The sequence below is a fragment of the Entamoeba invadens genome, assembly GCF_000330505.1.
Source record: "Entamoeba invadens IP1 unplaced genomic scaffold scaff_1105074726209, whole genome shotgun sequence".
Taxonomy (NCBI): Eukaryota; Evosea; order Mastigamoebida; family Endamoebidae; genus Entamoeba; species Entamoeba invadens.
The window spans coordinates 75,311-90,021 of NW_004440269.1; the positions used below are offsets into that span (position 1 = coordinate 75,311).

The following is a 14,711-nucleotide window of genomic DNA, read 5'->3' on the forward strand; positions in this document are numbered from 1 at the left end:
AAATAACTGTTTAAGAAAGTTTTTAAATGTATGGCGTTTTATTATAACATTATAGTATATTTTTCAAGTACTAGAAAGTAATAGTAAATATATTAATATTTTTGTTTGTATAAATAAAAAAACTGGAATGGTCAACTACAAAAGAAGATGATAAAAACACTTTCAAATTTCTTCACTTTCTTCCAAAGTTCACAACTTTCACACGATTTGGACACTTACTCACAAGATTTGGTCAATTTATTCACAAATTACACAAATTCTTTCACACAAATGTTTAAACAGTCGATGGATAACTGCAAATTACTTTTAATTTTCCACCACTCTCCCAGAAATCCTCAATCTTCTCAAATGCTCATTCAGCTTCTCCAAAATCTCGAGATTGTGGAATCAATAAACAAAAATTACTACTTCTACGTGTCAAACGTCAACACCATCACTGGTAGAAAGTTGGAAGAGCTCCACGCGATCTCGGAATTCCCGTCTGTGTCTGTTGTTTTCCCATTTAACAGTTCCACTGGTCAATTACTCACCGTTCTGCCCTACTCATCAATAACTGCAAATGAACTCAATAAAATCTCATACCAATACAATCCTCTCTTTGTTGAGATTATCCAACGAAAGAATGAAGAGACCCAACGACAACGTGAGCGTGAAGAACAAGAGGCAGAGTACCAAAAAGCACTTCTTCTCGCAAAGCAACAGGAAGAACTCAAAGCCCAAGAAAATGAGAAAAAAAGAAAAGAGCTTGAAGAGTCTCAAAAGTCAAGCGAGATTGCAAAGCAGAACGAGATTCAATCACAACTCCTCAAAACTAAAATGAAAGATGACATGTTGTCAAAAAAAGCGTTTTTCGAAAAGTTGGCGGAACCAACCGGCTTAAATGTGTCTTCGGTCATGGTGAGATTCCCAAACGGGACAAAGGTCAAAAGGGTGTTCAACAAATCCGATAAAATACAGTTGCTGTACGATTGGGTGGACTCTAACCAGTCCGCCACACGCGACTACTCCCTCATCAAGACGCTGACCAAACACAAGCTCTTAGACAAGTCAAAGACCTTTGACGACGAGCAGTTATGCCCATCTGCGATGCTTGTTTTAGAAATTAATTGATTCCTCCATTGGTCGCGTATCGTCTGGGAAACATCAAAACGAAATAAAGAAAAATAGCTAACACAACAGCATCGTTGTTAATTTCTCTCCACGATTTCGTCGTCAATATCGTCGTCGATGTTAACGAACCCGTTGTCCTCTTCGTCGTTCTGGAAATTTTGCGAGTCGTTCGAGATGTCAGATTCCTCTGCGGTGGTATCTTGTTTGTTAAAGTACTCGCTTGTTTCATCTTCACGCGGTATCACAACATTCTTGACATACTCCACAAACTCCTTATCGTCCAAAACAGTTTTGTAAAATTCGTTCTCATCCTCCTTGTCTTCAACTGCTTGAAGGATGTTGGTCATAAGTCTTGCTGCGATGAGCCAGTAGTCAGGGCCCATATTTTTCTCTCTCTTTTCTTTCTCTCCTTCTTTGTCCTTCTCGACAAACGTTTTCAGCAATTTCCCGCCGTCCAACAATTTGGTTTTGATATTTGTGATATTCCCATTTATAATGGTCAACACCGTCATTTGGATTGTCTGTCTCAGGATAGTACACAAATGGTCGCCGTAGAATGTTTCCATCATGACGTTCAATACGTTTTCCGACGCCAACTTGTCGTAGATTTGTTGGAACCCACTGAGCACGAGTGAGAGGACAATATAAACCAAATTATTGAGAATATTCCCTGCTTTCCTATTACGGAAGACTTGGTCGAACTGTGAGATGAATGGGAGAAGTGATTTGAAGATGCCTGGGAGTTCATTTGGGTTAGTGTATGTCAATATAGTGCTGCAAGCAAGTACATTACTAACAATTCTGAAGCAGTGTCCCATATACATATCATCCGGGCTTTCGAAAATCGACTTCACGAAGTCGGGGAGGATGGGGTCGTTGTTAAGGAGTGTGATGAACTGGAAGGCATGAGATGTGTCGTTTGAGACTTTCCACATGACGACGTTGTGGATGAAGATGGAAATATTTCCGATCATGTCGAGGGATGTTGTCCCCATCAACGTTTTGAGTAAAGTTGGGATGAATCCTCTTTTGCAAATCCACTCGATGCATCCTTCCTTTCCTTGGTCTTCGAGTTTCATCAACTGTAATATCGACTCCAAAAATCCGTCGAGTTCCAAGTGACTAGTAATAGTCTTTAACATTGAATCGTCTGCTGTGAACAATTCGTAGACCAATGAGTTAGGGACTTGGATGATAGCGGTAAGGACCAACCCACCTGCGCTCATTCTTTTCTCATTAGTCGATTGTACTGCAGAAAACACGTATTTAATTAACTCCTCATTTGTTCCAATGACATCGATGATATGAGACGGTTCTTCGCAGAAAAGAGAGATGCAGATGGAGTGATATTTATCGAAAAGTGTTTTGTCGTCGGTTGGGGTGATATCGAAGGTGGTGTATTGCAAGAATTTTTTAATGTTATCTGGTTCGACGCAGAAGTCGATGAGTTCGTTATTCTTCCGGATCTCCGTAGGGAAGTCCTCTTCATTCAAAAGTTTCTCGAGTGTACAGTCTTCCTTCCCCAACAATATGTCGATTGGTGTTTGGATTGGCGGGAAGCGAAACATCCCCGTCCAGTAATTCTATGTGTTACTTCTATTTACGGTTAACCATTTACAACTTAAGTGGTAATTCGAAGCTTTTGAAAGAAACAAACCATCTCAGTTTACTTTTAAAGTTAGCTTTTTCCAGTTCAAACCTCTTTTCATTGTGGAATTTAAAAGGTAAATGTTAGCTACCAATCGGGGGAAAAGTGATGGAGTTTTTTGGTATTTCAATGTATTTTTTCAAAGTCAAATTTGTATTTTTTGCGTAGAAAAGGAGGGATCTTTTTATTAGTTCATTTTGTATTGTTCGAATGACTATTTTTTATTATCTGATTTGGTTTGAGAAAATTATCAGTTTTCTACTCATTTGATTCGGCAAATACTGTTTGAAGATAACACGTGAATTAATTATTAAACTATTAAATATCTGTATCATTTATTATAAATACTATTATAATTATAAAAATAAAATACTAAACAAATGAATGGTTGTTTTATTATTGATTTACTATAAATACACCATTTAAAAAATTGAATCAGTGGTGGTTATCATTTGTTTTGAAGTGATAAATGATAAGTGATAAGACCATAAATCGTCATCGTTAATGAAATGAAAGAAAATTGGAAGTTATCAAAAATGGTGTGTTGCTTGTTTGAATTAAATGAATGATAAATTTAAGTTCTTAAAAATAACATTATTTACAAATGGTGTTGTTATGTTCAGTCTCTTGATGTTTTTGTTTGGCAAAATGAGGCAAATAACAACATTACAGTTTTTTCATTTAATCTTTTATTTTCTGTATTTTAGTGACATAAGCCAAAACTTTTTAAGCACCTATTTTTTACAATGAAGGTCAATAAATTTTTATTGGTTTATTTAATTAAAATTTTACTATACAAAAATGTTAAATTTTATTTAACATTGCATTTTGTTTGTTTTATTACACAAATATTAAAAACATATTAATAATAACTTCTTTTTTATGATTTTTTCACCACAAAGCAAATTTTGACTTAAAAAATGGACAAAATTGTGAGGAAAAAACACAAATCGAAGGGAAAAAATTGTCAGTTTCGGCTTTTTAATTGTAAGTTCTTTTTTTTTCATTTTGTAAGTTTTAGTATTTATTTTTCATTACCTACGAAATGTTTTTTCTAATAATATAGTTCAAAATATTAGTATCAAATGGCTTGAGTCTTTGATATGATGCAGTAATAGGCATACCACAAACAACCAACTGGGAATTAACTATAACAAATAATAAAACAAATTATACATTTACAACAATTTATAATTTTTCACAACAATTATTCAAAAACGCAGATGATATTACATATTATTAACAAAGCAAAACGCTTTTTTTTTCTTAAATTATCTTCCAAACAACAACGACAATAAAGGCGTGGAAACACTATTGGTCCATCCATTTTATTTCCCGTTTTTTCAATCTATTATTTGTTACATAATAGTCCTTTCAATACCTAATGGTTGTGAAATACAACAATGAATCAATTATTGCCTGACGTGGCATCACTTTTTCGGTTATTTTTTTCGAAATATGATCCACGAAGATGGCCATCTTTTCGGGAAAATGTGAACACCAACATAAAAAAAATGTGAAATTTTCTAAAGTGGCCAATCGCCCTTGTGAATGCCAGTGTATACCAAAATAAAGTATTTCAAAACTGGTATATATATTATACCAAAACAATTTTTTAATCCTCCCGAATTATTCCATTGCAATTGATCGCTTTTTCTTTTGAAAATTGAGCTTTTTTCAGACACACTTGCCCAACCACATGTTCTTCGAAAAAATCAAAAGAGCCAATATTCCCGACTATTTCCGCCAAAAATGTGATATTTAGTGATGCCTTTTATTCCAGCCAATTGTTTGGGGAATCCTCAATTCCTATCTCCATATTTGGAAGAACATAAATAACAGACCACTCAAATCTAGTGGGGTTTCTCTATATAACCCACCATGAACAAAATATGTCCATGCGCTCTCGCTTGATCTCAGCGACTACTAAGATGACTGGAGAAACACTTGTGTCCCTTCTTCAGAACCACAACAATGTTGTGATCATCGACTGTCGAACGCAATATGAGATGCAAGGCGGACACATCAAAGGGTCCATCCCCCTCCCATCGCTCCAAGAATTGTATAACTTGTTTTTTAGAAATGTTCTGAGTGAGACCTTCATTGTCTTCCACTGCGAATTTTCAACAGTAAGAGCTGTCAAAGCGTTGGAGGAATTTAACAACCTCGACGCTTTTTTTATGAAAAGAAATGGACAATTCCCTCATGCTGCTTACCCAAACACCTTTTTGTTGGTTGGTGGATATCACATGTTCTATAAAAGACATAGTGAATACTGCCAAGGTGGCTATGTCGACACGTACAGCTGCTCTTCTGATGAAAAATTAAAGTGTTTGAAGCAAATCAGAAAGAGGTCTTGTGTCTTCACTCATATGAATAATGCAGAACAAATGGAACTAATCAAACCCGACGAAAAGTTAGTCGTGGAGTCCTCCCTCATCCAAAGCGATTGAATTTCATCATGTATATTTAATGTACTATTATGTATAATTTGTTTTACTATTTAATACTAGTTTTTGCATTTGCCTATTCTATTTATGGGAATTCTGGTATCTCGTTTTCCTATTTTTGGTAACTATAATTTTACTATTATCATTCTATTTTTTATTTTTTTTTATAATTAAAAAAATATGTTTCATTTTAATTCTTTTTAATCAAAATATACTATAATATTAAAAACCATAAAGTATCTCTTAAACCATTCACTCTCGTTTTTCAAGTAACCACATTATAATAAAAAATTAGAAAACAAACTAATTTTTTGGGAAAGTGAAATATCAAATTTTGAGAAAAAGATTTTTATGTGTGGTACAACATTTTTACCATATTTTTATTATATACTTTTCTTAATAATAAAAAAAAACTAATGTTACTAGTATTAACTTTTAATAGAATTAAAAAAGGTGTGTCGTTTTTGTTTCAAAAATACGTGCTAAAGAAAACAAAGTCATTTTCTTTTTTCCGTTGTCAAAAACAGGTAAAAAATGTCTTCTTTTGATAAAGAAAAACTCCAAAACTCACATTAATGGAAGAAGATCTTTTGCATCAAGTCGTCTGTTTCCTGAAAACAGAAAAAGACGCGTCGCGCTTCCTTCGGGTATCTAAGAAGTGTCGGCGAGTTCTTTCACTCTTTGAATATAACCCAGTCACTCTTACTACTGTTCAGTCACTATCAATGTTCCCTAACATGAAGGTACAACGACTTTATCATAAGTCCGACACTTTACTTGATGGATTTAAAGGAGAAGCGGTCTTTTGGTCTAACAACAGAACACTTATGAAGTCGAAGTTACCAATCACCTTCAAAAACGTTCGTTACGAGCGAAAAGACCACGACAATTGCCACGACAACATTCCCCCTTATATCAAACAACTTGCACACGGGTGCTTTTATTATTCCCAAAACACGACAATCACTTTTCCGTCGTGTCTGTCGTCGATTGGAGCAGACTGCTTCTATTATACTCCACTCAGACAAGTCGACTTGTCACGAATTGCTATTTTGGATGAAAGATCATTTGGAATGTGCACGTCGCTGTCGTACATTAAACCATCACATATGATCACCACAATACCCCCTTATTGTTTTCAGGGGTGCTCCTCTTTAACTTCATTTGACTTGAAAGTGGTTGAACGGATTGGAGACTCTGCTTTTGAGAATTGCGTGTCGTTGAAGACCATAGAGATATCAACCAACTTGTCTTCGATTTCTCTCAATTCATTTAAAAAGTGCACTTCACTGAGAGAAGTCACTGGAGGCGTTCAGAAATATTGCGGAGATGTGTCGGCGACCCTTTTCAAGTTATTTGGCGACAACAAGATCAAGTGCACGGGACGAGTATTTTATATTGGCGATGATAAGACGGTCTTTGGCAACATCATTCCCGACGGTGTGAATGACCAAAGTTGCTTCTTCAACGACAAGGTGATCAGTTTAGTGATACCAAATAGCGTGACTGGGTTGTGTGCGCACACCTTTGAGAGTTGTAGAAAATTGCGAGAGGTCCAAATACCAAACGGACTCACAAAACTCCCCAAGTGCTGTTTTAACAAGTGCTTTAAATTGGAGAAGATCAATTTGGTGAACATCAGAGAGATTGGGAGCAACTGTTTTAATGATTGTAAGAAACTTGATGAAATACAAATTGAAGGAAATGTGACGTTAAAGGACGGGTGCTTTGAAGACTGCAGTTCACTCTCCAAAGTTGTTATTAGTGGAAAGGACGACCGGGAGAGTGTCTTTGGCAAACGCGTGTTTGCCGGGTGCACATCACTTGAAATCTGTGAGATCAAATGTAACTTGAAGGAACTTGATGAGGAGACGTTTTTCGAGAGTGGTGTGAAGTGTATTGAACTGCCAAGTTGCTTGACAGTATTGAAGAAAAAATGCTTTTCGGGGTGTAAGGAGCTTCAACGCATCAATCTGAAGCATGTGGAAAGTATAGAGAAAGGATGTTTTGAGAGATGTTGTCTTCTCGAAGACATTGGGTTCACTGTTGTGCCGAAGAGTGAAGAAGAAAATCCATTTGCGGACTCACCGAAATTACGTCTTGATGGTGAAAATGAAAGATAGTTCTTTAAATTTATAGTTTAGTGATGATGTTAAGGGAATGAGAAAAATAGGATGGAATAGTTTCAAATAATAAAAAATAATTAATAGCATTGAATTAGATATTTTAATTAAAAAAACAACTAAGAAAAGAATAGAGAAGTGGTGATGGAGGAAACTAAGGAAAACGTTAGCGACATCCTTCGATTTTTCGAAGGGCAGGTGTTGGATAATTCGTTGAAAGAATTTAAGGAAATGATGGAAGACTCTTTATCACTCCATGACGTCGAGAACATCATTCAACAAGGACAAACACAAGAAAGTCAATCGGTGGTTGATATAGCAAAAGAACTATTAGATTCTAATTTGGAGCGCGACGACTTACTTCGAGAAATGAGTGTTGTAGGACAACAGTACGTCGACTTGAAAAATGAATTGAATTATTATAAGGATCTACTCAACGAAACACCAAAGAAGTGATTCGTATTGACTGTTCTGTTTTTTCTTTAGGTTGTTGACTTTCTCAAGCCTATATTGTATTCATATATATCTCGACTATTTATATAGTCGAGACAAAAGAAAGGAAATGGTTCATAGAACTTTTAAGCTTCTTTTTATATGAAATACATTAAGGTTTAAAAATATAGTTTTGAAGATAATGCATATTTGTAAGAGTTTTATTGGAGTCAAAATAACACAACAAATTTATACTTTGAAATGCAATTTTTGTGGTGAGTTGAAAACTGTTTTGTGTATTCAAAGTCTCTCTTTTTGATATCTCTTAATGAAGAAACAGATGTTCTTAAAAAGTTCTATTAAGTATAAAAATTAATAATATTATTAAATTATAATAATATGTTATTATTAGTAGTAAAAAATATTATAATAATACTAAAAATGGTATTGTTTTTTTGTATTTTTTTTGTTCATCAAAATCTTTTTGTTAACATTTCAAAAGTTGATCAAAAATCAAATTGTAATAAAAAGGAAATCTCGAGTTTATTTAATATTTTTCCATTGTTTTAAAAAGTTTATTAAGTCATGTTAATTACACAACCAAAAAAGGGAAAAATATCAAAAATTTACTATATATCCCTTAATAACATGTCAATATGAAAAACAAGTGTTAATTAAAAAAAGTCGAATTAATAAAAATATTCAAAAAAACTAATTTATAGTTTTAATATAAAACATTATTATTTAATTATTTAGCTTCTTGAAAGATTGTGAACAATAGATCAAAAAGAATGTTCGATGTTAGTGTCGTTATTTCAAACTATAACAAGTAATTAAAAAATAATATTAAATAGTAAATTATTTGTATTGAAATATTTGATTAACGGGTGTAACTAAATAATATATTTTATTTTATAGTAAATATATTATTAGTATGAATTTATTATTTATGCTATTAATAGTCTTTTGATACCTCAAAAACAAACCTTACTTGTAAAAAACAATGGTTCTTGGAACACTTGTGTTGGTCATCATTGCCATTTTCATCCCACCTTTGGCCGTGTTCTTAAAAGATGGTCTTGGATTCAGCTTTGTTTTGAACTGCATTCTTACAATATTCTTTTTCATACCTGGACTTATCCATGCGCTTTGGGTTATTCTGTTGTGACCCTTTCAATGAATTGACTCGTTCTGTTACTTTTTCTTTCTTTGCTCAGAAGGCTACTATTATAATACCACTATCCACAATCCACTATCATTTGTTTAAATGATAAGTCACACAAAATTCAATTTAAACAATCGTCAAATAACGCAGCTACATTGACACACCCCTCATGGTATGTTTTAAAGCACAACCGACACCCGATGACATTGCCAACAACAGCCCCCATACACATATCACAAACCCCACAACATACCTGTTTCCTGTAAAACACATGTTTGTGCCTTTTCACAACAAATGCGTTTTTGTCTTTGAGAATGTCCTCTTTACGATGGAAGTTTATACCTGAAAACTTGCCTAAATTGCCATCTGGCGTCATTCCAAAAAATTCTGACACTCTTTCCTTTACACAATTATTTGTCACACTCCGAGACGAGGAGGTTTTCCGATTTGCAACAAAGGTTTGGCGCATCCCTCCACACAGAGACACAACTCGCTTGTCAGCACTCCCCTTGCAACACCGCACTTTTTCAAACCCCAAAAGAGAAGACATGTAAAGAACAACAAGTCCTTTCTCGTATAATATCGTGACTGGAACCTCATCACCAAAGACAAACAAAAAGCGGCCCATACACTGGATACCATTGATCTTACCACACATCAACATCTTCTCCATTATAAGAACACCGCCCATGTACTGTAAAACACGTCCCGTGATTGTCCCAACATAGACAAAATCAAGCGCACTTGTTAAGAACGTAGGCTCCTCGTTGTTTACCAATTCCTCAATCTCAGTAAACTCCAAATTTTGGTCTATAGTAATGACACGATACAAGTTATCGTAAATACACACTACCACGACAGTGTCGGAACTACCCAATACACATCTCGGGTTTTTCAGAACAACATTTCGCTCTTTTGTGGGGTTTAAGTCGACAGTGTAAAACCCGATTTTCGAGGGGTATACCATAAAGAAGAAATTATTGTGATGTAAAAATGAGTCACACGGCTCACTGTTTATCTTGTTTACAGTCTCTCCGATTTTGTACATCTTTGTTTTGGTGAGCGCCAATACACACTCTTTACATCCTGTTATTTGAATCACTCCTTCATCTATCTTATGTCGAATTAGCAAAAATCCATCAAAATCTCTAATTTCAATTTGCCCTTCGGAATTGGCGATGTAAACTTTGTGGTTGACTGTCGTTATATAGTCTGCTTTTTGTGTTTTCAAAAGCATGAGTGGTGTAATCAAGTTCTCACCAAAGATGTTCTTGACTCCTGAGATGATATGTGGGAATTTTTCAAGGACAAAACAGAAGTTGTCTGTTGCGTCTTTGTCTCCAATTCTCTTTGAAATGTGATGTACAAGCTTGGTGATGTTCAGTTTATCATTGATAAGTAAAGATTGTTCTGGGTAATTACTTTCTTTGAGTGTTGTGTAGTTTTGGTATACTAACAATAGGAGTAAGTATACAATGATCAAATTCTCCTTGTTGTTTTTCATGTCGAAAATAGAGTCTAGCACGATTTTTATACTTTGTGGGTCTTTTGACTTGATATTTACGAATGGTGCTAATGTATCTTTGCCAAGGATTTTGGATTTTTTGTCAAGCAATTTATCAATCTGTGAAAGTAAACTTTCAACCTTCTTTTTTTGTTCCTGAGTAGTACAGAGAAACCCCATTTGAATCATTTTGGTGATATTTTCGTAAATCTCACTGTTTAATATAAAGTCGCCACAACTCAGTGTTTGCGACACTTTTGATGATATTGAAGTTCTTGGCGTAGCAAACGAAAACTTTCTTGACCTTCTAATCACAGTGTTTCCACCCAAAGACAGGGTTTGGTCTTTGTTCACTTTAAACTTCTTCACCAAAGATTCGATCGCAGTTAACCAATCTTTCAAGTCTTCGAACGTTCCAATTATTTTGGCAATGCCTTCGTTGAGGGTCAACACTAAACTGGAACACTGGTTTTCATTGTTAAATATTTTAAATGGTTTAATTTGATCGGTTGTGATGTTTTCAATAGGCGACCATCCTCGGTATTCAACGTTCTCCTCCTTGGTCTCAAAGAGTAAGACGCCACCATCAAACAACAGTAGTTCCCCGCCAACACAAAACGGGCCAAAGATGTTTGTGCCTTCGATCAACACTCTACCCTTTTTCAACAAATTCCACTTATTCAGTTTTATTGCGGCAATTATCGCATCGATGTCTTCACGCTTTTCAATCACGTTCCGGTCTTTCCATTTTTTAATCTGGCGGAGAGTTTCAAGTGTCCCACATATCAAACAAATTTGGTTTGAGACGTCCCACGCCTCTTTTGCGTAAAAGTCGTACGAGTAAAATTCGTTTGTGTTGATCAACTTTTCGTGGGGAAAGTAGTCTCGTGGGCTTTTGCATTTTTGTATCCTCAAGAGTGTTTCTTGTGTATCGACAAACTCGTTGTATTCGTTCATGAGGAGTCTCAGGTACACAACATTTCGTTCGAAAAAGAGTAACATGATTTTGTCTGTCAAATTGAAAAAGTAATGTTTTTCCTTTTCTTCGCCACTTTTAGTGATCATATTGTTATGTTTAAAATAAGCGAAGAATGATCTGAGTGACGCGGTATATGGGAAAGCTGAGTAACACAGTGGAAAGCTTTTATCAATTTTGAGGAGCCTGAAAAATGTTTTCGCGAGGTGGAAGAAACGCAGAGCGAAGATGAAAGAGTCTTGTGGAATCGGAAATTCGGTGTTTGTGATATCAAATGTTTTTCCCTCGACAAACGGATGATTCAAAAACGGGTACTTCTCTTCAATGCTCTTATTATCGACTTTCAGAAAGGACAGTATCCCAGACTCTATCTCTTCTATCATCTCCGACATCTTCATTGTGAACTCGTCCGCAATTTTTCTAGCAGAGCACAACTGTTGTGTGTCTTTATGTTGGGCCAAGAACAAAGTGGTATTCTCAAAGGACGCCTTTTTGTTATTCAAATTTCAAACGCTTGAAAATGTTATTCATACTTGAAATTCACAACGAAAAACATGCACAAACATAACTCAGACGAGGCGAGAAGCTTGTAGGAGAAGACTGCGCTGAGATCGCGTTAGTCTTTTTCATTCTGAAACTCCTCATATTGTCATTTGAAGATGATTTGTTTTATTCGTCGAATTCTCAAATCTCGATCCGAGTAATTGAAATGCAATTTGATTTACTATAATCAAACTATCCGTTAATTATTTAATGATGTTGAATTTTTCTTTGAAACGGTGGTGACAACATTACCGGAACGGTAACAACAGAAAAGGGATCAATGGCTTAGTGGTTCAAGAATTTCTCAAAGACGTCCAAAACGTCTTTGTTCATAGTCTGGTTTTCGGCAGGGGATTTCAAAAGAGTCTCGAGCTTGTCCTTCACCACTGCTCGAATTTCGACAAGGACTTCATTTGGAATCGAAAATCCCCAATCCATAAATTGGATAATGAGGGTCATCACTTCCTTGATGAGGAGCGCAAAGTCTGTTTTCAAATTCTCAAGAAGACACTTATAGACCTCATCTGTTCTTGCAAAATCATTCAATCTGTCTTTGTCGGTCTTTAAGATAGAAACTAAAATGCGAGTCGACTCGTAACGAACACGTTTATCAGGTTGCTCTTGATTCTCTTGTCTCTCATCTTTCCCAAGACAAACATCAAGAAGCGCATCACATCCACCATTCTTCTTGAAGACTTCAAAGAACTTCGCGTCAGCGTTGATCAAGTTTCTTAAGCACTGAACCGCAGAAAATCTAACAACAATGTTTCCCATCATTTTGAATGTCTGGACAATAAGGTAACAGCTCGAGTCGGTCATCAAGACACTCTTGTCATCTAACATGACCGTCATGTTGTGTAATACAGACAAACATCTGAAAATAAGTGGTTGGTTGTTCATCCCCATCCCATCGAAGAGAACTTTAAATTGCGTGATGACATCATCAGCGACCATCTTCTTGCAATATTCCTCATTTGTAGAAAATGACTGTAAAATCCCCGATGCGTGTTTTTGCAATTCCATCAACTTGCTATTCCCATTTGTTCCAACAGTCAACTTCAAAAAGGTTGCATAGTGCTCGAAAATTTTTGGAAGATATTGATCGATCGTTGCAACATGACATAATATCGAACAAGTGTGGTCTTGTGTTGGTGCTGGGATGAAGTCTTTAGCAAAAAGATCTCCATGGAGGGTATAAGCAATCGTCAAGTCCAAAATGTTTTCGTACATGAAAGTGAGGTCTTGGTATTGGAAAATCGAGTCGTACAAATCAAAGACTGTTTTGACAGCCAAACAAACGGTGTTTAGACTCTCTTCTTCAACATTTTTAGGGAAAAGCGGGGACACAACAACATCGATTGCCTTTTCATAACAAACTTCGAACTTCCCGAAGTGTTTAACAAAACACTTTCTAAACTCGGGGTAGGACAAGTGACTGATTGTGAACTCAGCAACTTCAGAGAACGACGTGTCGGCCAAATCAGTAGGAACTGAGTCAAGGAAAACCTCGAAAAAGTGTGAAGCGAAGATGAAATTGGTTTTGTCAAGTACAGAGATGTTGTTCAATGTTCGAATGACAGTAGCGTAATTCGTGGAAACGCACGCTTCACAAACGGAAAGGAATCCGTCGTCGATTAAAAGTGTCTGAAGCTCTTCACACGATTCGAACATGTTAGCATAACAACTCAAACCAACAAGTTGTAAGGTGGGGTACGACTTAACAATGTTTGTAAGTTCTTTTAATGCATCTGCTTCAGTGAATAAACACTTTCTGGCGTCTTCATTATAGTACGTCATGTTGACCAAACACCGACACGTTTGGAGAGCTAAGCTTTCAGATGGAGATTTTAATTTTGAGCTTATAAAAACCAAAAGGTCTTTGTTCACCAATTTCTCACGAGCACCTTCGACATCACGACACTCGTCTGCTATACGCTGAAAACATTGTGTGATATCACTTTCTTCAGTACAGTTTTTGAGATGAGTGATAATGCTTTCAACTCCCTTACTGAAAACATCGTCAAGAGAACTCATTCAAAACAGGTTTATGAGTTTCTTTACTTTTTTTTTATTGGTTTATTTTGATAGTTTTTTTACTATTTTTAAAACCAAAAATGGAAATGAGTTTTTTTATAAAATTTTATAAAGGTTTAACAAATATTTCTTATCATCAACAAACAGGACCTACATTGACCACCACCTTTACCAAAAAAAAATATTTGCCGCGAGTGTTTTTTGAAGGAAGTCCATTTTTCAGCCACTGTTTGTGCGTCCCCATTAAACCCACTTTCCTTGTCCGTACTGTGTGGACGCGGATGTGGTTCCCCCCCCGCAAGCGGGGGGGGGGGATCTGCGCCAAGGGAGGACTTGGAAAGTGGGTGAAACGGTGCACAAACAGACTGTTTGAGTGCGTCTTTATGAGCCTTCTTTTCAATGCTCCGTCTTTCTCGGTTTCCACTGACTCGAGGTGAATTTTCGGCATTTTTTGAATTCGGGAACCAGACCTAATATTATCCCAGTTTCCTATTTACTATAATTTTAATTTGAATATGATTCGAAATAGAAAAAATAAATATATTTTAAGAGGTGGTGGTGGTCAATGTAGGTCCCTCAACAAACAATTTTATTAATTTTAACAGTTAAATTTATGTTCTTGTTTTTTATTTGACTTGTTTTTATTGAGATAAATAACAATTAAAAAAAAACACCAAATTATTGATATTCTTATTAATATAGTTGATAAATAAAAAGTATTATATG

At 35.6% G+C, this 14,711-nt stretch overlaps 7 protein-coding genes across 7 annotated transcripts; 4 read left to right on the plus strand and 3 right to left on the minus strand.

The window, feature by feature from the left end:
- Positions 1 to 147: 147 nt before the first annotated feature.
- Positions 148 to 1,110, plus strand: EIN_491270 (hypothetical protein; the record flags this gene model as incomplete). Its single annotated transcript, XM_004255681.1, has 1 exon — positions 148 to 1,110. The coding sequence occupies one exon, from the start codon at positions 148 to 150 to the stop codon at positions 1,108 to 1,110; it is 963 nt and encodes a 320-aa protein (XP_004255729.1).
- Positions 1,111 to 1,187: 77 nt separating this feature from the next.
- EIN_491280 (hypothetical protein) lies at positions 1,188 to 2,678 on the minus strand (the record flags this gene model as incomplete). The annotated part of the gene is made up of 1 exon (XM_004255682.1): positions 1,188 to 2,678. The coding sequence occupies one exon, from the start codon at positions 2,676 to 2,678 to the stop codon at positions 1,188 to 1,190; it is 1,491 nt and encodes a 496-aa protein (XP_004255730.1).
- A 1,972-nt stretch (positions 2,679 to 4,650) lies between these two features.
- EIN_491290 (M-phase inducer phosphatase, putative) lies at positions 4,651 to 5,211 on the plus strand (the record flags this gene model as incomplete). The annotated part of the gene is made up of 1 exon (XM_004255683.1): positions 4,651 to 5,211. One exon carries the CDS (start codon positions 4,651 to 4,653, stop codon positions 5,209 to 5,211), a length of 561 nt encoding a protein of 186 aa, XP_004255731.1.
- A 572-nt stretch (positions 5,212 to 5,783) lies between these two features.
- Positions 5,784 to 7,331, plus strand: EIN_491300 (hypothetical protein; the record flags this gene model as incomplete). Its single annotated transcript, XM_004255684.1, has 1 exon — positions 5,784 to 7,331. One exon carries the CDS (start codon positions 5,784 to 5,786, stop codon positions 7,329 to 7,331), a length of 1,548 nt encoding a protein of 515 aa, XP_004255732.1.
- A 144-nt stretch (positions 7,332 to 7,475) lies between these two features.
- EIN_491310 (hypothetical protein) lies at positions 7,476 to 7,787 on the plus strand (the record flags this gene model as incomplete). Its single annotated transcript, XM_004255685.1, has 1 exon — positions 7,476 to 7,787. One exon carries the CDS (start codon positions 7,476 to 7,478, stop codon positions 7,785 to 7,787), a length of 312 nt encoding a protein of 103 aa, XP_004255733.1.
- Positions 7,788 to 9,049: 1,262 nt separating this feature from the next.
- On the minus strand, positions 9,050 to 12,053 carry EIN_491320 (hypothetical protein; the record flags this gene model as incomplete). Its single annotated transcript, XM_004255686.1, has 2 exons — positions 9,050 to 11,896; positions 11,973 to 12,053. The coding sequence occupies 2 exons, from the start codon at positions 12,051 to 12,053 to the stop codon at positions 9,050 to 9,052; spliced, it is 2,928 nt and encodes a 975-aa protein (XP_004255734.1).
- A 183-nt stretch (positions 12,054 to 12,236) lies between these two features.
- Positions 12,237 to 14,407, minus strand: EIN_491330 (hypothetical protein; the record flags this gene model as incomplete). The annotated part of the gene is made up of 2 exons (XM_004255687.1): positions 12,237 to 13,879; positions 14,131 to 14,407. Coding segments are annotated over 2 exons (1,920 nt in total), but the record flags the coding sequence as incomplete, so codon positions are not given.
- Between the last annotated feature and the right edge of the window lie 304 nt (positions 14,408 to 14,711).